This window comes from Sprattus sprattus, assembly GCF_963457725.1.
Source record: "Sprattus sprattus genome assembly, chromosome: 2".
Lineage (NCBI taxonomy): Eukaryota > Metazoa > Chordata > Actinopteri > Clupeiformes > Clupeidae > Sprattus > Sprattus sprattus.
Window position 1 is genome coordinate 30,696,596 of NC_137921.1, and position 26,105 is coordinate 30,722,700.

The following is a 26,105-nucleotide window of genomic DNA, read 5'->3' on the forward strand; positions in this document are numbered from 1 at the left end:
AATATTTTATTTGGATGCGCAGGGACAGTGTCTGCTTGTACAGTAAACCTGTCCACAATAGCCAGTCATTTAATCTACAGATGGGTTATGTTAGTCATTTCTTGTGAGAGTGTTATCTGTTGAGGCCTGCTTGTTGAAGCCTTACTCCCATGTGACCGAATTACAATCTGTCACGGAACACGTCTGTGGCGTTTGATTAAGCATGTAATTACGTTGTTGTAATGGTAAGAGCTGTGCCCTGCTGTACCAGATAACTGCTGATTGTGCTGGCTGTGTGAACACTATAGGGAGCCTCTCTCCGACTGCCTGAAGGACGTGGACCTGATCCCTCCCTTCAACCGCATGCTGCTGGAGGTCACCTTTGGCAAGCTGTACGCCTGGGCCATTCACAACATCCGAAACATACTACTAGAGGCCAGCGTCAAGTTTAAAGAGCTGGGTAAGATACTACTAGAGGCCAGTGTCAAGTTTAAAGAGCTGGGTAAGTGGGTCTAGCCTCCCATGAATTACAAGTCTTTATTTAGGCCGCACCATATAACACGCTCTCGTTCATCGACCTGAGAGGTTTAAGCACCTGGGACTGGGGCTGAAAGTGTTCCTGAAACCTGAAATTGAACCAAATTGAAGACGTATGAAAAACAGATTAATCAGATATATTGACTGCACATGTACAGTGAAACACGCATATAGACGACCCATATAGTAAAAGCACAGAAAGAGGTGCTGGTGTTTCTGTTTTTAAACTCCTGCTCTGTTCTGGTTCTGGTTCCGGTTCCTCCAGGCGTGCAGCCGGTACCCCTGCAGACCATCACCAACGAGAACCCGGCGGGCCCGAGCCTGGGCACCATCCCCCAGGCCCGCTTCCTCCTGTCCATGCTGCACATGCTGACGCTCAAGCACGGCGCCAACAGCCTCAGCCTACTGCTCAACTCAGGCATGCTGGCTCTCACACAGAGCGTGCTCCGGCTCATCGGTAAGGCTGCTGCACACACACGCGCACACACGCGTACACACACGCACGCACACCCACACCCACACACTCCCACACTCCCGCACACACACACACACACACACACTTACACCCACACACCCACCGCAGGGCACAGCTCACAACTCGCTTTTCAACAGCTCACATTGTCACGTCACGGCACATCATTTACAGGAACTCTTATTCAGGTCGCCCTTTAAAAGTAGGTGGTGACCTTCTTTTCTTGTTTTTTAAGTGATTGATCACAGTGTTGACTTGAAGAACAAGAGATTAGTAGGGAGGGACTAGTGAATGGTCTATAGCAGAAATGAAAACGTGACTTTTACACTGTGACGTATTCTTGACATGTATTAGTTTCCACACATGTATCTGTGAGCACCCAAAGAACTCTTTCCACTTAGAATCTTACTTTTCCACAGATAAACGCAGTATCAGTGTGCGCCCATTGATTAATTGCTTCGTCCCTGTGAGGTCAGTGCATTAGTCTGTTCTATGGTGGCGGTGATCTGATCAGTGGCGCCCCCTACAGGCCCCAGCACAGACAGTGCAGAAGAGGAGCTGTGCACGGGGGTCCACGGCGGCTCTGCCACGGTGCTGGAGGAGTCCAGGAAGGAGACGACCCCCACCCCGCTCCCCGTGTCCGGACCGGAGCTGGCAGCCATGATGAAGATCGGCACCAGGGTCATGAGAGGGCAGGACTGGAAGTGGGGAGACCAGGTACATGACCAGCGCTGAGTGTGGGTGTGAGTGGGGAGACCAGGTACATGACCAGTACTGGGTGTGGGTGTGAGTGGGGAGACCAGGTACATGACCAGTACTGGGTGTGAGTGAGTGGGGAGACCAGGTACATGACCAGTACTGGGTGTGAGTGGGGAGACCAGGTACATGACCAGTACTGGGTGTGGGTGTGAGTGGGGAGACCAGGTACATGACCAGCGCTGAGTGTGGGTGTGAGTGGGGAGACCAGGTACATGACCAGTACTGGTTGTGGGTGTGAGTGGGGAGACCAGGTACATGACCAGTACTGGGTGTGGGTGTGAGTGGGGAGACCAGGTACATGACCAGTACTGGGTGTGAGTGAGTGGGGAGACCAGGTACATGACCAGTACTGGGTGTGAGTGGGGAGACCAGGTACATGACCAGTACTGGGTGTGGGTGTGAGTGGGGAGACCAGGTACATGACCAGTACTGGGTGTGAGTGGGGAGACCAGGTACATGACCAGTACTGGGTGTGGGTGTGAGTGGGGAGACCAGGTACATGACCAGTACTGGGTGTGAGTGTGAGTGGGGAGACCAGGTACATGACCAGTACTGGGTGTGAGTGGGGAGACCAGGTACATGACCAGTACTGGGTGTGAGTGAGTGGGGAGACCAGGTACATGACCAGTACTGGGTGTGAGTGGGGAGACCAGGTACATGACCAGTACTGGGTGTGGGTGTGAGTGGGGAGACCAGGTACATGACCAGTACTGGGTGTGAGTGGGGAGACCAGGTACATGACCAGTACTGGGTGTGGGTGTGAGTGGGGAGACCAGGTACATGACCAGTACTGGGTGTGGGTGTGAGTGGGGAGACCAGGTACATGACCAGTACTGGGTGTGAGTGGGGAGACCAGGTACATGACCAGTACTGGGTGTGGGTGTGAAAGGAAAGATTTACATGGGTAGCACTTGGACTTCTAAATTGTGCGACAGTGGTACAAGAGGTAGAGAAGTCGTTTATTAATCAGAAGGTTGCTAGTTCGGTTCCCTGTCGAATCGTCCTTGAGGAAGACACTGAACCCCTAATTGCTCCTGATGTGCAGTGTGCCATCCGTGTAAAAATATAAAATGTGTATACATCCTTGTAAGCCGCTTTGGATAAAGGCATCTGCTAAATTACTAAATGTAAATGCATTTAGAGGTCGGGCAGCATAACTGTGAAACCTTCAACATGTACTCAAAATATATATGTTGTGTAATGTGTGTAATGTGTGTGTGTGTGTGTGTGTGTGTGTGTGTGTGTGTGTGTGTGTGTGTGTGTGTGTGTGTGTGTGTGTGTGTGTGTGTGTGTGTGTGTGATGTGCCCCAGGACGGCCCTCCTCCTGGCCTGGGCCGTGTGATCGGTGAGCTCGGCGAGGACGGCTGGATCCGGGTGCAGTGGGACACCAGCAGCACAAACTCCTACCGCATGGGCAAGGAGGGCAAGTACGACCTCAAGCTGGCCGAGCCGCCGCCCGCCACGCAGCCCACCACCGAAGACTCAGACACGGAGGACGACAGCGGTCTGCATCACAACCTCAGTAAACTCTACTCCATTACAGCTCCATAGATCCCATAGCAGAAGCCTTGAGAACTCAGAGAACAGGCATCCAAGTGTACCAAAACAAGCATCAAACGCATTCCCCAGTATTTGTTTAGGACCATATTGATAAACTGTTAGAGGGTTGAAATCAAAAAAAAATATTGGTTGCTCTTTCCAATGAAATGAGACCTAGTTTATACACGATTTGCCAACTTGTATTGATATCGTAGGTGTGAGACAAATACTCAGTTTTGAAGTTTAAGTTCGACCAAACCCTATCATGCCAAGAACGTAGCTGGAACACGATTTGCCAACTTGTATTGATATCGTAGGCGTGAGACAAATACTCAGTTTTGAAGTTTAAGTTCGACCAAACCCTATCATGCCAAGGACGTAGCTTGAACAAGTTGTCTTTAGCAGTAGCTCAGCTGTATTTGTTTTCGTTCAGGAGTTGTTCTGATAGTGAATAAGACTAACTACGGGAAAATATAAATTGTATAATGTATTAGTTGTTCAAAAATATGATTGGACTTTTCCTTTCTGAAAGTTAAGTGGTTGTCGCGCAGATTCTGTAAACTTTGCTTTATTCAGTGTGGCAACGCTTCATGAACTCTGTTGTTGTGTTGTTGTTGTTGTTTTGTTGCGTCCATCAGAGAGCGACGGGGACAATGACGGCGGCCACCCCACGGCCATGCTGCTGACCAGCACGGTGAACCTGCTGAAGACGCTCTCGCTGTCGGCCGGCATCCACGCCGAGGTCATGCAGACGGAGGCCACGCGCACGCTCTGCGGCCTGCTCCGCATGCTGGTGGACAGCGGCGTCAACGACAAGACCGGTACGAGCCCTCGCTAGCGCTAAGGTTTAGGCGGCTCTCGTCTCAACTGTGTGTGTCTGTCTGTGTGTGTTTGTGCGTCTGCGTCGGTGTGTAACGGTGTGTAACGGTGTGTGTGTGTGCGTCTGCGTTGGTGTGTATCGGTGTGTGTGTGTGTGTACGTGTGTGTGCACTTATGCTGCAGTGTGTCTGGTAGTTGAACAGGATGCAGCTCCATGGTCAAATCGACAATTCATGCAGAGCAGGAGAGTTAATGGAAGGAGGTCAGGGAAAGGTGTACCGCCATTGTAGTCAATGTTGGACTGGAAAGTAGGGACTCTTTGGCCCACTGTTTTCCCCATCATTTTCAGGCTAGATGCATCTTTTTTTTCCCCCCTCTTCAAGAGAGCTGTGATTAAATCTAAAACTGTAAAGCACCTTGAGTTCATTGCTAAATATAAATAAGTAAATACAGTTGAATTGACCAGTGAGCTGGTGCTAATAGACCAATTAGTAAATAACCTGACAGGCATGCTAACCTGTCCCCCCCCCAAATACACACACACACCCCTCCCTCCTCCCCCAGGCTGTCCGTCTCAGCGTCTGGTGTGGAGGGAGCAGCACAGGAACTGGTGCACCCTGGGTTTCATCCGCAGCATCGCCCTCTCGCCCAACATGTGCTCCACGCTCAGCACCTCGGCCTGGATCGGCCTGCTCATCAGGATCGTGGAGGGGCACCAGTCCTTCACCGCCGTCACCCTGCAGAGACAGGTACAGCGCCCCCTACCAGTCACGCTTAGTCCACGGAGAAACTGTTTAGTCACTGCAATGTAGCGCATGGTCATGGGAGAGGATCTGTACTGTATGCACAGAGGGGTTAAATGTTTTATACATCTAGTTAGGGCTTGACTGGTAACTAGTTGATTGAACCTGTTCAGTTTATTCTGAGCATAGCCTGTCTGTAGATGGACTGTGTATTTTGAGTTGCCGTGTCCTGAGCTTGTCCTTGCGTCCTCATTGGTAGATCCTGGCTCTGAGGCTGCTGCAGGTGGTGCTGCCGTCCTGGGATAAGATGGAGCGCTCGCAGGACATGAAGTTCCTGGTGGAGAAACTCTTTGGCTTCCTGGGCAGCCTGCTCAGCACCTGCTCCTCCGACCTGCCCCTGCTCAGAGGTAAACTTACCCCTCCCCACTCACACATGCCCCTCCCCACTCACACGTGCCCCTCCCCACTCACACGTGCCCCTCCTCACTCACACGTGCCCCTCCCCACTCACGCGTAACCCTCCCCTCCCCACTCACACGTACCCCTCCCCTCCCCACTCACACGTGCCCCTCCCCACTCACACGTGCCCCTCCCCACTCACACGTGCCCCTCCCCACTCACACGTGCCCCTCCCCACTCACACGTACACCTCCCGACTCACACGTTCCCCTCCTCAGAGGTATGGAGGATTATCGGGGCCAAAACTAAATAAATAAATAAATGAATGGTTAAATACTTGGATAAATACATAATTAGATTTATTTATACCTACATTTATTTATTTATACTTACATATATTTATTTATACTTACATATATTTATTTATACTTACATTTTGTCATACATTTTGTCATACATTTTGTCAAACATTTTGTCATACTTACATTTTGTCATACATTTTGTCATACTTATTGTCATACTTATTGTCCACGGTGTAACTTGCTTGCAGCAAAATAAATCCGTCATCCCCCGTCACCAAGTCAGGGGGCGGGTTAAAGCCTCTGATTGGTGGTTCAACTTGAATTGACTGCTTTTGACTAATTCAAGATGGCAGCACCCGGTGTGGATTCAATAAATGGAATATTGCATGCTACAGTAGTCGAAATGTTGGCTGTAGCTGAGGAGATGGAGGCAACTGCAATTCACATTGTTTTTAAAATCATATTGAGGGCTTCGCTGAGATTATATCAACGGTATCGGCCCTGACTGACACAGACATAGATGAAAATGTGTTCACGATCCTCAGCGAGATGGTAGCAGATGAGGCTGAGTGATAGCCTACAGGCCATACATCCTGGAGGTGGTCGTACTCTGTTTGATCTTCGGCTGGCACAATTGAACACTTCGCACTCTCTGGCCTGAAAATAAAACCCTATAAGGGCTCAGATACACATACGCGTCTTTTTTCAGGCATAAACGCTTCAGTAACGCCTTGGCAAAGTGCGGCGGCCAAAACAGAAGCGGTGCGCTTCCCTGCCTTGCGCTGGAAAGTTGAGAATAGTTCAACTTTTAAGCGCACCTAAAAAACGCTTCAAAGACGCAACGCGTGGTGGAGAAGGGGCGCACGCTTTAAACGCGCCGTACCGTAGGAATCAATGCATTTGCTCGCGTCCCGTTTTTACAAAAACGCGTATGTGTACCTGAGCCCTAACTGAATCTCTCAACCCTTCCCCAGTGTGTGACTATTGGCTTTAACAATGGTATCCCCTGCACTTCCACCAGTGGACTACGAGTTTTACATTCCATCTTGTCTACCTGTTGTAGCCAAATAAACGTAAAGGATCCACATATCTAGGACTCATAGCCAATTTAATGGATTAGCAGCCTACTTATGCAAACCTACAGGTTTAGCATAGTTATGATGGCGTTTGGGGGCGTATATGCGGGTTCATGTAAACAGAAAGTTTTTTGGAAAAAGACCTTGTGTGTACGACGTTATTTTTGAACGGAAGGGCAGAAATATTCTCTATTCTGTAATTACCCGTCTATGTGTAAATGTGGTCTTACTCTTAGTCATCCGTTTATGAAGAGACGGACAAAACACTTTCTTCATCACTGGTGATTCAAAAACTGAGGACATAAGAACCATGCTACAGCGTAACATTCTAATAGCAGCCTGATGCAAACTATGGAAGAGATAGACGTGATGGGGTAACGACAGCGCTACAACCTGGCTACGACTACTACGGCCAGTGCACCCATGGCTAAGGCCAGTAGGCCACATTAAACCCAACATTTCATAACACTACTAGAAATACTACTAGTAGTAGACGAGTTGAGGGCCTCTTAAATTAAGGATGCAGCCTCACGCAGCAGCTGAGGGTATGTCTTCTGGGACATTCTGGTATCTTGATTTATTTAAATAATGCTCAATAACTTTCATTAAACTAAATCTGGCGCTTGGCATCCATAAACGCCAAAATTCAGTATCCCTCGAGCCTGATCGACTGGTTGAGCCTGCCTGGTGTGTAATACTGTTCATTCACCAATCAGAGGCTGTAACCCGCCCCCTGACTTGGTGACGGGGGATGACGGATTTATTTTGCTGCAAGCAAGTTACACCGTGGACAATAAGTATGACAATAAGTATGACAATAAGTATGACAATAAGTATGACAAAATGTATGACAAAATGTATGACAAAATGTATGACAAAATGTAAGTATGACAAAATGTTTGACAAAATGTATGACAAAATGTATGACAAAATGTAAGTATAAATAAATATATGTAAGTATAAATAAATATATGTAAGTATAAATAAATAAATGTAGGTATACATAAATCTAATTATGTATTTATCCAATTATTTAACCATTCATTTATTTATTTATTTATTTAGTTAGTTTTGGCCCCGATAATCCTCCATACAGAGGTAGTGTACAGCGATAACTTCCACTCTTCAGCAGTCATATACATTCATACATGCCACTGCTAAAAACAAGCATACACTTAAACCTTTCCCTTCGCGGTGGGTCTGTACAGTACACTTCAGCTTAGATGCTGGGTATACTTATTTGCTCACTTCCACAGACTAGTTGAGCCCTCTCCTTATTCCTAAACCTGCCCTGACTTAGGGCCCGCACAGGTCAGATACATTCTTCCTTACATGTAAATATTTCTGTGTCTATTAAGCTGTCAATCACTTCCTCTTCCTCACTGTCTGCTCTCACTTCACCATCACCAGAGGGGTCACTGCGTCGCAGGAAGTCCCGCCCCCAGGCCTCCCTCACAGCCACTCACAGCAGCACGCTGGCGGAGGAGATTGTGGCAGTGTTGCGCACCCTGCACTTTCTCGCCCAATGGAACGGCCTCATCAACGAATACATCAACTCCCAGCTCAGTGGCATCGCTGACGTCATGGCAGGACGACACCCAGAAGCGGTAAGAAGCCCAGGCCAACCTGACGCCCAGATCACAAGTGCAGTTCTTGTAAAGAAATCATGATTTAATGTCACCATAAGAAGTGAATTCAGATCCACATTATCCTTATACTTATCATTATATATATATATTAGGGCTGGGCAACGATTACAATTTTGCACTTTTTTTGATATTTTGACCAATTGTCTTTTTTCTGCAAATAAATGCTCTAAATGACAATTTAGTAAAAATGTGGTCAGTTGTTAATAGAATAAAACAAAAATGTTAATTTTACTCAAACACATTCCAATAAATAGTAAAACCAGAAAAACTGATAATTTTGAGGTGGTCTCTTAATTTTTTCCGCGGCTGTATATTGTATAAGTAATCCCTTAAACCATGATAATAAACCATCCAACCAGAAGAGTTGCAGTCTTTCCTCTTAGTGCAAAATGCTTTGTTTTGTACAAAGTGCTCTACAAAGAAACATCATCTATTAAATTGTTTCAAAAAAACATAATCAATTCCTCAGTCCTCCAACGTCATCATCAGTAGTAATAATAGAGCCTGTTGTTGTTGTCCCCCCAGACCATGCTGGAAGAGTATTTCCCGGATGCAGAGAGGCCGGTGGTGGGCAGTCTGATGGCGGTGCTGGCGGTGATCGGGGGCATCGATGGGCGTCTGCGGCTGGGCGGGCAGGTGCAGCACGAGGAGTACGGCGAGGGCACGGTCACACGCATCACCCCTAAGGGTCGCATCACCGTTCAGTTCCACGACATGAGAACGTGCCGTGTGTGTCTGCTCAGCCAGCTCAAACCGGTCAGTTCACACACGTGCACACGCACACACACATTTTTGAGAAATATACTTAATTATTTTTCTCCCTCTCATGCACACATTCACATACACTCACACACTCTCCCCCTCTTCCTCTCTCTCTCCATCTCCCCCAATTCCTCTCTCTCTTCCGCTCTCTCTCTATCTCCCCCCTATTCCTCTGTCTCTATCTCTCCCTCTCTCACACATGCACACTTACATACAGTGGAGGTCAGAAGTTTTCTTAAACTTGCACAGAGATCACCACTTCAGAGACATCATGTTGCCATCAATGTCTTTTTGGCAAGTCAGTTAGGACGTCTACTTAGAACAAATGTGGGAAATTACTTTTGTACAAAATCAGAATTCCAGTGGGTCAAACGTTTACATACACCTAGTTCACTGTCACTTAAACAGTCTGGAAGCTTCTGTTAACTAATCTCATGACGAGAAGCTTCAGTTTGGCTAGCTGTCATTATTGGGAACTCGTGCAGAGTGTTGCTTGAAGATGTGGAAGGCTAACTCAAGTGTTTGATTTTAAGTTGCACAACTTAAAGGCAGTGCCACTTAATATTAACAAAGTGTATGTTAACATTTGACCCTCAGAGAATGTGATCAAATAGATAAAAAATAAAAAGCTGAAAGTCAAAATCCTTTCTCTTATTCTGGAATTTTACATCATCAAAATAAAGTAGTTGGACTAACTAAATGAAATGTTGTATGTAAACTTCTGACCTCAACTGTATGTCTGCGTAAACACGTACTGTAGCACTTTAGAAATTCCTTCACACATAAAAATGAACTAGTAAATGTTCTGCTACTTTAACTCCCACGCATATATGCAACAGAGCACATGTGGTTGTTGTTGTTGTTCACCAAGTATGCAGGACATACATAGCTGCCTGTGAGACTAACACATGGGCCTTTGTGTACTGTTGTGTAAGTGTGCTGTGCATTGTGTTATGTTGTGTAAGTGTATTGTGTTCTGTCCTGTTGTGTAATTGTGCTGTTGTGTTCTGGTGTGTAAGTGTGCTGTGTATTTTGCTGTGTTTCCCTGCAGACGCCAGTGGTGGCGTTCAGCGTGCAGAACCTGCCCTTCAGTGACCCCATGCTGTCTGTCTGGGCTCAGCTGGTCAACCTGGCAGGCAGCAAGCTGGAGAAGCAGCGGATGAAGAAGTCTATCAGTCGAGGCCTCACAGGTACACAGGTTCACACACTCACACTCACACTCACACTCACACTCACACTCACACTCACACTCACACTCACACTCACACTCACACTCACACACTCACTGGTACAGGTCCACACACACACACACACACACACACACACACATATGTACATACACTCACACTCACTGTTACAGGTCCCCTCACACACGCACATATGTACATGCACTCACACTCACTTGTAGAGGTCCCCCCACACACACACACACACACACACACACACACACACACACACGCAATTGCGTACTCCCTCACACACTCCCTAATAAAAGGACTTGCTCTCGGGCTTTCCAGTTTTGGCCCAGTATTCCAGCAAGAACTTCCTCAAATGTTGGTGTGCAGCTTCATGACACAGGACACAACAGAGTGGTCTTTAGTACACGCACGCTCACATCCAGCAGACCTGCCAGTGCTTCCCATGTGTGTGCCTGGTTTAAAGATTTAGTTGTGAAATCAGGGGTGTATTCCAAGTACATGGCTTAGTGGCCAACCTGGGTAAATTAGGTCAGAGTTAGTGGTAAACCAAGTAGAGGAGGCCTAAGGCTTCATTCTCCTACCAAGGCAAAGCCATGGGCCTCTTCTATGAGGTGTGTCAGGGCTGTAGGGCTTTGGAAAACTGCCTTGAACAAACTAGGGTGACCCTGATTGTTTGCGACCTGGATCATGAAATGAGGTCACATGGTTTCCTGTCCGACAGCACAAACAGGAATTAAGCCACTTAACACCCGCAGCCCACTCCTCTCACTGAGCCAAGCCAAATACACACCAGCAGCCTGCACTTCCTGTTCGTGGGCAGGAGGCAGCTGATGCATCGTGTGATTGTGTGCATCATTAAGTAGAGCTGGTTAAATAAGTCAGCGGGCCTCAAAGGAAATGTTGGCACGGTTACAGCAAGTGTGGGCGTGTGTGCGTGTGTGCGTGCGTGCGTGCGTGCGTGGTAGGGGTGTTCAAAAAAATCGATTCACATTCGTAACGCGATTCAAGTGCTTCTGATTCAGAATCGATTCATAAAATTCCAAAAATCGATTCATTCATCAATCGCGATACGGCAAAATGGTTGATAAAAAGCTTCTGAACAGAAAGTTTACCTTTAAAAGTTGTGATGTGCAAAAGAAGCGAGCTTCACTGAAAATGTCAACAGGCAGCTGGCTGAAAGCACAGAAGTAGTAGGCTTACCTTTTATTGGTAATCTAACTGTTACGGTTTATTGTTTTTGAAATAAGAGGCCTGACTTCTATGTTCACAGCAAACTTGAAAAAAAGAAAATATTAAGCCATGGTTTAACTGCACTATAGGCTGAGTCTGAAATGTGCACTTTATAATTTTTTGTTGTTTTTCAATAAAATAAAACATTGCATAAAGCAAGCCAATCCACTTTTCCATGATAAGAGCATTAAAATAAAATTTGCGATCAATTAATTTGCGATATATCGCGATTAATTTTGAGTTAACTATGACAAAAATGCGATTAATCACGAACCACGTTTGACAGCACTTACATCTACATACTGTGAATCAATTTTTTTCAGTCGAGAATCGATTTTGAATCGAATCGTGAGCCTAAAAATCGGTATCGAATCGTGACATTTTCCGAATCGTGCACCCCTAGTGCGTGGGTGTTTTATATGCATGTGTGTGCGTGTACACAGTCCTATCTATGGATTATGTGAGTGATTTGGAGTTGGAACAGCAAAATGTATACACTCTGTGTGTGTGTGTGTGTGTGTGTGTGTGTGTGTGTGTGTGTGTGTGTGTGTGTGTGTGTGTGTGTGTGTGTGTGTGTGTGTGTGTGTGTGTGTGTGTCTCCAACAGCGGACCAGGTTGATGTCCACCTGCTACGGTGCCAGCAGCTGAGGCTGTACATACTGAAGGCGTCGCGGGCTCTGCTCTCCCATCAGGACCAGCTCAGGCAGATCCTCTCCCAGCCTGCAGTGCTGGAGCCGGGGCATACACCCAGCGGTGAATAGCGCACGTACACACACACACACACACACCAACACACAAACAAACAAACAAACAGAGTACAGGGAAATGCACCTCACCCACACATTCCCCACTTGTAGATTTTCCTCCCTTTTCCTTCCTCCCTCTCTCTTTCTTTCTCTCCCTCTCCCCACATATCTCTCTCTCTCTTGTGCTCTTTCTTTCTCTCTATCCCTCCCCCCACACATATCTCTCTCTCTCTCGCCCCCCCTCTTCCCACATTTTCTTTCTAACCCTCTCTCTTTCTCTCTTACTCCGTCTTTCTGTCTAGTCCTTCTATCCCTCTTTCTCCTAATTCGTCTGTACCAACACCCCCCCCCCCCCCCCCCCCCTTCCTCCTCCCACATGTTATTCTCACTCTCCCACGGTACGCGCGCACAGCAGTAGGCCAGAAGCTCACTGGAGGTGTTTTACTGACTAAATAACTAAAATAAACTTTCAGCAGCTGTCACTAATTTGCCCTGGCATTAGATTATATTGATGATTCAGAGGTACCCAGTGAGCTTTGGCCTGCTTTAGATGGACCTGAAGATTTACACCTCCAGGCTCAGGTCTCAGCTGAAGCGCAACACTGCCCCTTGCCTGTGGACACAGGCACTGCATTCCACTACTCGTCTGTAGAGTACATTTATGTTGCGCATGTCTTTAAGCTCTTTGTGTGCAGGTCATCTTTCCTATATATTGACAATATAGTACAGGTCAAAAGTACTGACCTTTTTAAAATCTTGTCTTATGTTGGCCAAAGATTTGTGCCCGCATCGAGTGAAAAATCATTTACCAATATCATAGCTTGTGTGTCTTAGTGTGAGATGGGAGGCAGAGAATGATCTAGAACATGTCTTGTCTTGTCTTGTTCTCTCACAGAGGAGGCTGCGGTGTCGTCCCCTGACGTGGGGGACCTGTCTCCTGAGGGCCCGCTGCCCCCCCTCATCCTGCTGCAGCAGCTGCTGGCGGCCGCCACCCAGCCCTCCCCCATCAAAGCCATCTTCGACAGGCAGGAGCTGGAGGTCAGCCTGCTGCTTTTAGTCTGCCTTTCTCAGTCTGTCTGTCTGTCTGTTTGTCTGTCAGCCTGCTGCTTTTAGTCTGTCTTTCTCAGTCTGTTTATCTGTGTCTGTCTGGCAGGTTCTTAACAATGCACTTCTAGTTAGGTGTGACCTTTCAAGCGTAATCGAAATAAATAATAACAATAACATAGAAATAGTAAATGTGTTTTATTAGTAGACCGCAGTGAATTGTTTGTATTTATAAACATACATACATACATACATAAAAACACAGTGTTTGCTTGGTCAATGTATTGCACTAAGTAGATGAAACCAAAAGTAGACACCATTTTGTTTCATATATCTCTTCCTGTGTGTGTGTGTGCACTGCCAAGCACCATTTTGTTTCATATATCTCTTCCTGTGTGTGTGTGTGTGTGTGTGCTGCCAGGCGGCGGCGTTGGCCGTGTGTCAGTACCTGGCGGTGGAGTCCACACACCCGTCGTCCCCTCTGTTCGAGGACAGCAGCTCGAGCGAGGCCACCACGCCGGTCACGGTGCAGCACGTGCGTCCGCCCAAGCAGAAGAAGCCCAAGACGTCGCCCGTGCCGCCCCTGCCCATCGTCCTGCAGCTCATGGACATGGGCTTCCAGAGGAAGAACGTCGAGTTTGCCCTCAAGTCCCTCTCTGGCACCACAGGAACCGCCTCTGGAGTACCAGGTACAGCACAGTGCACCAACACTGTACTGAGGTGCTCCAGTGGGATTCGTTTTGTATTCATTATTATTTAGTGTATTATTTATTTTGTACAGTTAATCGAATTCTGTCACTATATTGTTTGTTGCAAATGTTGTCTAAAACATGACTACTCTACAGAAGTCGTGGAGTATGCACCCAGTGTGGTTTTACGTTAATGTATCACATACATCAAGTCAGGGTCGATGTGCTGTTGTTTGCCCGTCTATGAACATGTACACGCTCTGTGTTTCCGGCAGGTGTGCTGTTGTGTGAACATGTTGTGTACACGCTGTGTGTGTGTGTGTGTGTGTGTGTGTCAGCTCTGTGATCATGTAAACATTGTGTGTCTCCTGCAGCTGTGCTGTTGTGTGAACATGTTGTGTACACGCTGTGTGTGTGTGTGTGTGTGTGTGTGTGTGTGAGGGTATGTCAGCTCTGTGTACATGTACACACTGTGTGTGTGTGTGTGTGTGTGTGTGTGTGTCAGCTCTATGAACATGTACACACTGTGTGTGTCATACAGGTGTGTGTGTGTGTGTGTGTGTGTGTGTGTGTGTGTGTGTGTAAGCTCTGTGAACATGTACACGCTGTGTGTGTGTATGTGTGTGTCAGCTCTATGATCATGTACACACTGTGTGTGTCCTGCAGGAGTGGAGGCACTGGTGGGCTGGCTGCTGGACCACCCGGACGTGCCCGTCACAGAGGTGTCGGACGCGGACACGGTGTCAGACGACTACTCAGACGAGGAGGTGCTGGAGGAGCTGGAAGAGCCCGAGCCTGCCTTCCCTGTGGTGGGTCCAGAACACACACACACACACATACACACACACCCACACACACTACAACCAGCTCCGGTTTCTCTCCCCTCTAATGCAGGGTCATACTCGGGGTAACCCGCATGTTTAAACAAAAACATCACCACACCTGGGGGGAACATCACCTGATATTGGGGAAACAGAGTAGCCTGCTGACTAAATCAGTTACTGACTAAATCAGTTTGCTTGTTTCACTGATTTCTTGGTTTCTTGAGGGCTTGCCAAGTCCTGTGTGTCTCATCCTCAGCCTCTGCCTGTGCTCCATGTGTTATTGTTATTGTTATTTTGAATCGTTCTGTGTGTGTTTCAGCCTCCCGGCGCAGTGGTGACTGAGACCCAGACGTTTAAGAAGAGGTCAGACTTCCAGAGTAATGATGACTACGCTGTGTATGTCAGAGAGAATATTCAGGTAAACTTTGTTTTATATTTTTTTGTCGTCATGATTAAAATGTATTATTCTGTAATAATAACAAAACAAAAAATATACAGTACTGTGCAAAAGTTTTAGGCAGGTTTGAAAAAATGCTGTAAACTAAGAATGCTTTCAAAAATGGAAGTGTTAACAGTTTATTTTCATCAATTCTTCATAAATTAACAAAATGCAGTGAAGGAACAGAAGAAAATTCTAAATTAAATCAATATTTGGTGTGAACACCCTTTGCCTTCAAAATAGCATCAATTCTTCCAGATACACTTGCGCACAGTTTTTGAAGGAACTCGGCTGGTAAATTGTTCCAAACATCTTGGAGAACTAACCACAGATCTTCTGTGGATGTAGGCTTCCTAAAATTCTCCTGTCTCTTCATGTAAACCTAGACAGACTCGATGATGTAGAGATCAGGGCTCTGTGGGGGTCATACCATCACTTGCAGGACTCTCTGTTCTTCTTTAAGCTGAAGATAGTTGTTAATGACATTGGCTGTATGTTTGGGGTTATGTTCCTGCTGCAGAATACATTTGGTGCCAATCATACGCCTCCCTGATGGTATTGCATGATGGATTAGTATCTGCCTGTATTTCTCAGCATTGAGGACACTATTCATCCTGACCAAATCTCCAACTCCACATGCAGAAATGCAGCCCCAAACTGGAAAGGAACCTCTACCATGCTTCACTGTTGCCTGCAGACTCTCATTATTGTACCTCTCTCCAGCCCTTCGGCGAACAAACTGCCTTCTTCTACAGCCAAATATTTCTAATTTTGACTCATCAGTCCATAGCACCTTCTGCCATGTTTCTGCACCCCAGTTTCTATGTTTTCGTGCTTAGTTCAGTCACTTGGCCTTGTTTCCTTGTCGGGGTAGAGCTTTTTGGCTGCAACTCTTCCATGAAGACCACTTCTGGCCAGACTTCCCCGGACAGTAAATGTCTGTACCTGGGTACCACTGGTTTCTGCCAGTTCTGAGCTGATGCCACTGCTTGAAATCTTCTGATTTCAAAGGTAAATAGGCTTGATGTGTTTTTCATCAGCTGCATTAAGTTTCCTTGGCTGACCACTGCGTCTACAATCCTCAACGTCGTCTTCAAAAGAGCTTGAACTGCACATTTCGAAACCCCTGTCTGCTTTGAAATCTTTGTCTGGGAGAGACCCTGCTGATGCAGTATAACTACGTTGTGTCTTGTTGCTGCGCTCAGTCTTACCATGTAAATGGATAAAAAATAAACATTTATTGTTTACATTTTTCAAAGCATTCTTAGTTCATAGCATTTTTTCACACCTGCCTAAAACTTTTGCACAGTACTGTGTATATATATATAAAAAAGAGCAATTTATACAATAACAATTCTAAACAGTAATAATCATTATTCTATTCCGTCTTTCCTGCATTTTTACATTCCTTCTTTTACAGTATCTCTGGATTCATTCATTTGTTGATTAATTTAATAATCCCATGATGATGATGACTCTGCCTGCTTTGATCTTATCTGCCATGACCTTTTGAACTTTGACCTCTGTGCAGGTGGGGATGATGGTGAAGTGCTGTCGCACGTATGAGGAGGTGTACGAGGGCGATGTAGGGAAGGTTATTAAGCTGGACCGTGACGGCCTGCACGACCTGAACGTGCAGTGTGATTGGCAGCAGAAGGGAGGAACCTACTGGGTGCGCTATATCCACACCGAGCTCCTGGGTACGCAACACCACCTCACCTCCACACATCTCAGCACGACACATCACCTCCCCTCGACACACCCCACCTCGACACACCTCACCTGGACACATCACCTCACCTCAACACACCTCACCTAGACACATCACCCCACCTCGACACACCTCACCTGGACACATCACCTCACCTCGACACACCTCACCTGGACACATCACCCCACCTCGACACACCTCACCTGGACACATCACCCCACCTCAACACACCTCACCTGGACACACCCCACCTCCACACACCTCACCTGGATACATCACCTGGATACATCACCTCACCTCGACACCACCTCACCTCCACACACCGCACCTCCACACACCTCACCTCCACACCACCTCACCTGGACACACCTCACCTCACCTAGACACACCTCACCTCCACATCATCTCACTTCGACACACCTCACCTGGACTCACCTCACCTCCACATCACCTCACCTGGACAGACCTCACCTCACCTGGACACATCACCTCACCTAGACACACCTCACCTCCACATCACCTCACCTAGACACACCTCACCTCCACATCACCTCACCTGGACAGACCTCACCTCACCTGGACACATCACCTCACCTAGACACACCTCACCTCCACATCACCTCACCTAGACACACCTCACCTCCACATCACCTCACCTAGACACACCTCACCTCCACATCACCTCACCTCGACACGCCTCACCTCGACACACCTCACCTTGGAACACCTCACCTCTCCTAGACACACCCCACCTCGAAAACACCTCACCCCACCTCACCTCACGTCACCCCGAAAACACCTCACCTCACCTTGACACACCTCACCTATACACACCTCACCTCATCTCAACCAGCTTTATACGGATTCTGATATGGATTAAAAGCTGCATTTTTACTAGGTTATTATACTATTGTTAAGGTATGCTGTAATAGTTCCAGCATGTCATTTAAGTAGGACATTTCAATGCTTCATAATGTACAGTGAGTAAGTTTGTGTCCACTAGATGGCGTACTAACTTCTCCTTTGCTCACCCTCAGGGTTCCCTCCTCAGACCTCGCCGTCCCACATCAAGATTGGAGACAAGGTGCGCGTGAAGCCCTCCGTCACCACCCCGAAGTACAAGTGGGGCTCGGTCACACACAGGAGTGTGGGCGTGGTCAAAGGTAACCACCCTGGGTCTTGGTTCACCAGAGGGCGTGGTCATTAAAGGAATGTTTTACAGGGGGGGGGGAAAACAAATGGTCCACCATTATAATTATGAGTATGGTTAAGGTATTTAGCAGACGCTTTTCTCCAAAACGACTTACAAAACATTACACACAACAAAAGTGTCAATTTAAAATACAGTTTTAAAATTAAAACAATCAATGAATAACGATAATACAAAATATCCAAAACTATTGTTAAATATATGAAGTATGCTTCAGACAAAATACCAAATTAGACAGATGAGTTTAAAAAGTTGAGTTTTAAAATGTACCACGGCTCACTGGAATGTTCTTATCTACTCATTATGTACGTTATCTCACCCTCGTACCAGTGCTAAAAAATCCATTATTCGGATGATATCCATAACTTCAAAAGCATAGAAAATAAGCTCTGTATTAAAGGAATGACTAACACTGCTGTTTCAACAGCACTGGTCAAGGTCCACTTAAAAAACAAGATAGCAGAATTATTTTCAGTTTTTGTTTTTAAGTTTTGATTTACCCGTTTGAGCCTTCAGATAAACTTGTGTGTGTGTGTAAGAAGAAATCAGTGCTGTGTGTGTGTGTGTGTGTGTGTGTGTGTGTGTGTGTGTGTGTGTGTGTGTGTGTGAGTGTGAGAGCTCCAACAGAATGAGATTTCCCTCACACTTTCCTCCTCTGTGCAGCCTTCAGTGCCAATGGGAAGGACGTGATCGTGGACTTCCCTCAGCAGTCCCACTGGACCGGCCTGCTGTCCGAGATGGAGCTGGTTCCCAGCGTGCACCCTGGAGTCAGGTACACACTCCTCCAAAGGAACTGATAGATTCATACCGTAAAGCCATTGTTGATTTTAAATTATGCACCTTTTTGTTTTTGTAGTTTAATGGATTTGGCATAGGAGGGCATTGCCATTCTTTCTCTGCACCGTACCCATTTGTGTGTCCATGGCGAGGCACAATTATCTGTGTGTTTGAGCTCAAACAGTATTTTCGTTGTCATGGTGATGCAGGTGTGACGGCTGCCAGATGTTCCCCATCAATGGCCCCAGGTTTAAGTGCAGGAACTGCGATGACTTTGACTTTTGTGAGAACTGCTTCAAAACACGCAAGCACAACAGCAGACACTCCTTTGGCAGGATCAATGAGCCAGGTCAGTCGTCTGCTGATGTCTGCCAGTGTTGCTGGCATTGTAGGACATGAAAAGTGTGTGTGTGTGTGTGTGAATCTTTTGTGTTTGGACGCATGGGATTATGTCCATACACTTGGTTCTGTTATCTAGATGTTTCTGCCCGTTTCTTCATGTACTGCTCATTCAGCCTTGGTTCTATTTCGTTTCTACTGACCGCCAGAGGCGGTGCTTTAAGCACTGGATGTCATTCACGTTTACGTGTAGTTCGAGTATTTGTATCAACAAAATCACCTGTGACCTGGGTGACGTATACCTTCGCCCCTGTACTAAAGGCATGCTCCCCCAGGTCACGACCCTTAATTCTTCTCGCGTCAGGTGAGTAGGTGAGTATGTTCACTCCACAGGTGAGTGTAATCATGCTAATCGTTGGTAGTCTTGCAACCTTCGGGTAGAGCTGCGAATTCTCGCCCTCTTAAGACTACGATTAGCATCAAAAATCAACATTTGCAGTGGGCTACAGTACAGGTGTTTCTAGCCTTAAAACTGGTAGTTAAACCCACTCGCGGATAATCCGGAAAGACGGATAGTCCGGAAAAAGGTGAGTTGCCTCTTCTTTTGTTTTTACCGTGTGTAGTAGTCACGCTCGGGTAATGGTTTGAGGCAGTGGCCTATCGGAAGTGTGTTTCTCGTTTTACGAACTGATAGTTGAACCCACTTGTTAAGCGAGTTATGCTACAGCCTATTATGCCGTTTACCGTGCTCACGCTGTAGGAGCCTAATGAGTAAAGAGGCATGGGTATCAGCAGTTTTTAGGTGTTTCTCGCCTTACAACTGATAATTAAACCCACTTGTTGCACGAGTGAGTTCCTCGCATAATAGTTCCCTATTATTATCGTTCACGATGAGATACGGCAGTCAGTATAGGTGTTCTCGCCTCACGACTGATAATTAAAACCACTTGTTAAGCGAGATGGAAACCCTCGGCCCCTGTCGGCTTCGTGTCACACTATCTGCAGGCTACAGGTGTTTCTCGCCTTATAGCTGATAATTAAAACTACTTGTTAAGCGAGCTGGAGCCCTCGCATAGTTTGGTTTGTACCGTTGTTGTTTTGAAGATGCAAGCGGCGTTCTAGCCTACTTGCCCCTGTCGGCTTCGTGTCACGCTATCAGAAGGTGTTTCTCACCTTATAGCTGATTGTGTCACGCTATCAGAAGGTGTTTCTCGCCTTATAGCTGATAATTAAAACTACTTGTTAAGCGAGATGGAAATCCTCGCATAGTTGGTTTTGTACCGTTGTTATGATGAAGATGCAAGCGGCGTTCTCGCCATAAGCATTCAATTAAGTAGGCTAAACGAACAGGATTTACTCCTGTCGCTACCTACTGTTTGGGTAACTGTTAAAGCTATGTTCTACGCCCCGAAATGTCAGTTCTATGTTTGCGGAACTGTTAACTATGGTGTTAAAAGCGAGTGTGTCCGCTCTTAAACAGGACAGGATTTCTGCTCCTGTCGGCTTGGTGTTAAACGTTACAAGCAGGCTACGTTTACCTATGATGGATGACTGACGGGCTATGCCCGCAATTTCAGTTTTTTAATCCATCTATCTTGGTAGCTGGGAGCGAGTGTGTCCACTCTTAAACAGGACAGGGTTTTTACTCCTGTTGGCTTGTGTTAAACGCTATAGGCAGGCTGCGTTTACCTACGGACAAGTAACTGACGGGCTATGGCCGCAATTTCAGTTCTAAACCATCTATATTGGTAACTGGTAATGGGCGGGTCTGCTCTCGAACAGGACAGGTTTTTACTCCTGTCGGCTTTGTGGTAATCCTATAAGCAGGCTACGTCTACCTACTGATTGGTGACTGACGTGTTACGCCCGCAATTTCAGCTCTAAAAGCATCTAATTTGGATAACTATTAACGAGTGTGTCCGCTCTTAAATGGAAGCCTACCTTACATAACGTAGGAGGAATCATTGCCGCGATCAAGTTTAATTCGCGTGGTAAATATTGAGGCTTGGTCCATAATAAACTGCCTAGTTTGAGTGGGTGATTGTTCTCCGCCCCGCAAACTTCAGTTGTTCAGCATTTATTATTTGGTTCAGATGACTGTAGAGTGGGTTCGCTCTAAAGCAGTAGGCTATATGATTTACGCCAATCGGCTTTGTGTTAAACACTATAAGCAGGCTACGTTTACCAACTGATCAAGGACTGAATGGGCTATGCCCGCAATTTCAGTTCTAAAGCATCCAAATTTGGTAATTGTTAACCGTTGGGTCCGCTTTTAAATGGAAGCCTACCTTACGTAACGAAAGAGGAATCATTGCCGCGATCAGGTGTAATGCGCTTGGTTAATATTGAGGCTTGGTCCATAATAGACTGCAAACCTCAGTTGTTCAGCATTTATTATTTGGTTCAGCTGGCTGTAGAGGAGTGGGTTCACACTTAAACAGTAGCCTATCTGAACAGGGCCTGGTGTTATTCGCTAAGGCTGCTGGTAAAATATCACTCATATACTGTGTATATATATATATATATATATATATAAAGATAAATAAATACCTATGTATAGATATTGCAACATGTTCATTACATGCACTGTTGCCAGGCCCCTCTTGGGCCAGAGGACGAGCCAGAACCGCCTCCGGCGCTAGGTCTCCTAAGCAATGCAAACGCCAGAGGCCTGCTTCCTGGGAAGCCTCTGGTAGGGGCAAATGCAGGAAAGGTTATCCGCTTGCCCAGAAGGTAGACACTTCGACTTAGGAGGTCGCAGAAATAAGACTCTGCTTCTAAAGCTACAACAACCTGCTGCACAGCGTGCTAGTGCTTTCACTACAGCGGCTTTACAGTCTCCTTCGGAGGTGCTCCCTCTACAACGGTCACCAGCTTTGAGATCCTCAAGGAGGATATTCTCTCCACCAGGGCTTCAGAGAGGCCCCTATTACTCTCATCCCAGTTCCCTGGGTATGAGCGACACTACACTGAAGGGCTCCGAAAGAAGCCAAAACATCAGTTAGACCCACATTTAAGATGGCAATGACACGTCTAGGGTTGGATATTATACCCATACAGACCTCTCCTCAGAGTGCCTTTAAAAAAGGCATCTCCATCTTCGGCTTTTAATGTTCCGCCCTCGCCCCCATATATCGAGGAGCGGCAGAGATGCTGGGCAGATCCCAGACGGTTCTCTCATCTCCCAGGAGACTAGAGCCCTAGCCATAATGCAAGATGCATCTGCCCAGGGCCTTGCTAGCATGCCCAATATTGAACCAGCCGTTGCTGCCCGGGTGCTGACACCTGGTTAAGCCCTCCGGCCTGATACTTGCTGCCCCGGCCACAGTGCCGTTTGACAGACGTCTACATGGGGAAATCCTACTACGCAGCACCGCGTATTGCACGTCTTGGGTATTCAATGTCACACCTGGTACTAGCCCTGTCCCAGACATTGCAGACTTCTGGGGATGACTCCTCTGCAGAGTCGGAGTGACACCTCCCTGCAGGCGTTTGCCTACATGACCAGGGAGTTGGGTAGGCGGTGTCCTAGTTAACCCAGACCCAACGCCAGATACGGTTCGCCCAGTCTCCACTCTTGGAGCCGGGCAGGAAAGCCCTATTGTCTCTTCCTCCTGTCACTCCTGGACAGATGTTGGTCCTGTCGCGCAGTAAGCTCTGGAGTGCAGCCTACAGGTTACACAGTCCAGACAACAGTTGCCAGTCCGAGCCGTGAGGCTCCTGGCAGACAGAGGCCCCCTAGGGTTCGGACCCCGACCACCGAGGTGCCATGGGGTCAAAATGACCATAGTCATAGACCCAAGCAGGGCTCTGGCTCTACGTCAGTAGATCTGGGATCTTTTGAAGAAAGGCGCCATCAAGCCATTATACAGGCTGGCACAAAACGGTGGATTCTACTCCGCTTATTTTATCATGCCAAAGAAGGGTGACGGCCTTCGGCCTATACTAGACTTGAGACTGTTAAACACACATCTCAAGGTTAAGATTCCACATGCTGCGTACAGCGGATGTGCTGCAAGGTACCAAGCAAGGAGATTGGTTTACAACCATCGACCTAAAGGATGCATACTTCCACGTCCCTATCACACCTCGAAACAGACACATTCTTCGTTTTGCATTGGAGGGCAGAGCTTGCCAGTTCTACGTGCTCCCTTTTCAGGATCTCGCTGGCACCACGTCTTCACCAGATGTGCGGCAGCGGCACTGTCCCTACTGCATCATCAATCATTTCAGGAAAGGAGGGCTCTGGCCCTCAAGATCTTTTCTGAGACTGCTGAGTATGCTCATAGCGGCCACGTAGGTGTTCCCTTGTGACTTCTGTCTTTGCAGCCTCTTTAAATTTGGCTGAACGATCTTGGCTTGCACCCCACTTATCACAGGCACAAGCTGGTCAGAGTCACTTCCAGTTGCCTTACAAAGCTATAGATGTGTAGGGAAGAGACATAATCTCACCCAGGGGGTTCCCTTGGGGCCCATACCTTCTTACAGAGGAGCGGTGGCCACCGATGCCTCTATGGCAGGGGGGAGCTGTATGACAATGCAGGACTTTCGGAGGTCTCTGGAGTCCTTGGCAGTAGGAACACCACATATATGTATTGGAGCTGCAGGTTGTCCTGCTGATGCTCAAACATTTTCTTCCAGTAGTGGTAGAAAAGCTGTCCTGGTAAGAGCAGACAACACGTCAGTGGTCTACCAGATAAACCACCAGGATAGCACAAGGCCAGACAATCCTTGAGGCTGCCCCAACAGCGGTGGCTGTGGGCCTATCTACTCTTCCTGAGCCTGGGGGCAATGCATTTAACAGGCATTCGGAACACGGCTGTGGATGTGCTATCCCGGCAGCCTCGTAGCCTTCACCATGGAAGTATATGCAGCCACCATCTCAGCCATACACAGTAGCGCAGATGGTGTGACAGTTGGGTCCCATATGCTGGCGACCCGCTTCCTTATGGGTTCTCAACAACTAAGGCCGCTTCGGCGAAGCTCAGTGCCCTCTTGAGACTTGCCTATAGTCCTAAGGGCACTCTGGCAGTCCCCATTTGAACCTCTAGAGAGGGTGGGATTGAAATAACGTTCTATGAAGACCGCTTTTCTCTTGGAATTATCATCCTACTGAAACCAGCCGCTCAGGCTGGCTGCCTTGAGCCCCAGCTCAGGATGACGAGCAGGGACAGAGCCCTACCTGTTGTGCCCAGTGAGAGCACTTAGGGCTTATATTTATATGACTGGAATTCCGCCAGTCGGATTCACTGTTTCTCTGTCATGTTGGACAGAGGAGAGGGCACAGCTTATCCAAACAACGGCTATCACGTTGGATTGTGGACGCTATTATTTGTGCCTATAGGAGCAGTAGTCTCCCGGTCCCTCAGGTCCGAGGTCACTCAACTAGGAGTGTATGTACATCGCGGGCGGCCCTAAGAGGTGTCCCCCTTCAGATATCTGAACAGCTGCGTTATGGGCATCAACCTGCACATTTGTGAGGTTTTATAGGGTTAACGTGGTCCCTCATAACCCAGTGGCAGCTGGTGTTCTTCCTACTTCCTTACAGCGGGAGTAAGGTAAGACTTCCTCGTGACTTGGTTGGTATTAGTCATCCAGTGCTAAAAGCACCGCCTCTGGCGGTCAGTAGAAACGAAATAGAACGCTAGGTTACGTATGTAACCATGGTTCTATGAGTTTCGGATGACCGCCAGAGCTTGGCAGTCACTCGGAATATTCGCGAGAAGATTGTCAAGGGTCGTGACCTGGGGCAGCATGCCTTTAGTACAGGGGCGAAGGCATACGTCACCCAGGTCACAGGTGATTTTGTTGATACAAATACTCGAACTACACGTAAACGTGAATGACATCAGTGCTTAAAGCACCGCCTCTGGCGGTCATCCGAAACTCATAGAACCATGGTTACATACGTAACCTAGCGTTCTGTTATCTAGATGTTTCAGCGTTTCTATCTGCCTCTTGAATCTAAGTTGACGGCAACATTTGTCCTCACTCTGTGTGCACGTACATGCCTGTGTGTGTGTGTGGTGTGTGTGTGTGGTGTGTGTGTGTGTGTGTGTGTGTGTGTGTGTGTGTGTGTGTGTGCGCGCACACGTGTTTGGATTTGTCAGGGTTTCTCTGTGATTGTTTTATATGGTCTAATGCACCTTGTAGCAACCGATAACGTAATAACGGCCAATAACTTAATAATTTAAATGTAATAAAACCAATAACGTAATAAACTGCCAATAATGTAATAAAGTTGCTGAGCCAATAACGTAATAACTTTTGGCCAATAACGTTATAATCTGACCGTCTCTATAGGTCTCAGTCACCTCGACTGGTATTTTTTTTTTGGAGGCACACGTCAGGCTACCATAAGCGGAGCTTTACTTTTACTCTACTCCATCCTCCATCCACTACTGGTTTTCGAGAAAATTTAAGGATTTTACGAGTTTAGGTACATGTTTAGGCACATGTGTGTTAAATGAATTTAGTATTTAGGTATATTTTAAACACATTGATGGATACAATAAATAAATAAATAAAAATTCAAACAAGACGGCAATAACAGCAGTAACAGGGTGTGTGTGTGGGTGTGTGTGGGTGTGTGTGTGTGTGTGTGTGTGTGTGTGTGTGTGTGTGTGTGTGTGTGTGTGTGTGTGTGAGAGTGTATGTGTGTATTTGTGCTAGCCTGGGAGAACCCACCCGAATCTGCAAGAAATTTAATGTCGCTTTGTAGATCAGACTGGCCCTAGCACAGTTTTGGCTGATTCGAGAATCCTAGAGTAAAAGTAAAGCTCCCTAGGGTTCCGACAGTGAATTGCAATACCATACTGAAAACTGCAACGCAGAACTTAGAAAGACTCCATCAAAGCGCCT

General features: G+C 47.0%; 1 protein-coding gene across 1 annotated transcript in view; it reads left to right on the forward strand.

Moving 5' to 3' along the window:
• herc2 (HECT and RLD domain containing E3 ubiquitin protein ligase 2) overlaps positions 1 to 26,105 on the forward strand; it is a 117,619-nt gene that overhangs the window by 45,729 nt on the left and 45,785 nt on the right. The window contains 19 exon segments of the mRNA XM_080832568.1: positions 288 to 439; positions 782 to 973; positions 1,518 to 1,705; positions 3,059 to 3,269; positions 3,925 to 4,107; positions 4,670 to 4,854; positions 5,108 to 5,255; positions 8,036 to 8,232; positions 8,800 to 9,030; positions 10,088 to 10,226; positions 12,072 to 12,218; positions 13,107 to 13,249; positions 13,677 to 13,944; positions 14,611 to 14,753; positions 15,088 to 15,186; positions 16,739 to 16,907; positions 17,956 to 18,081; positions 18,792 to 18,900; positions 19,115 to 19,254. Coding sequence (XP_080688694.1) covers positions 288 to 439; positions 782 to 973; positions 1,518 to 1,705; positions 3,059 to 3,269; positions 3,925 to 4,107; positions 4,670 to 4,854; positions 5,108 to 5,255; positions 8,036 to 8,232; positions 8,800 to 9,030; positions 10,088 to 10,226; positions 12,072 to 12,218; positions 13,107 to 13,249; positions 13,677 to 13,944; positions 14,611 to 14,753; positions 15,088 to 15,186; positions 16,739 to 16,907; positions 17,956 to 18,081; positions 18,792 to 18,900; positions 19,115 to 19,254 — 3,170 coding nt within the window.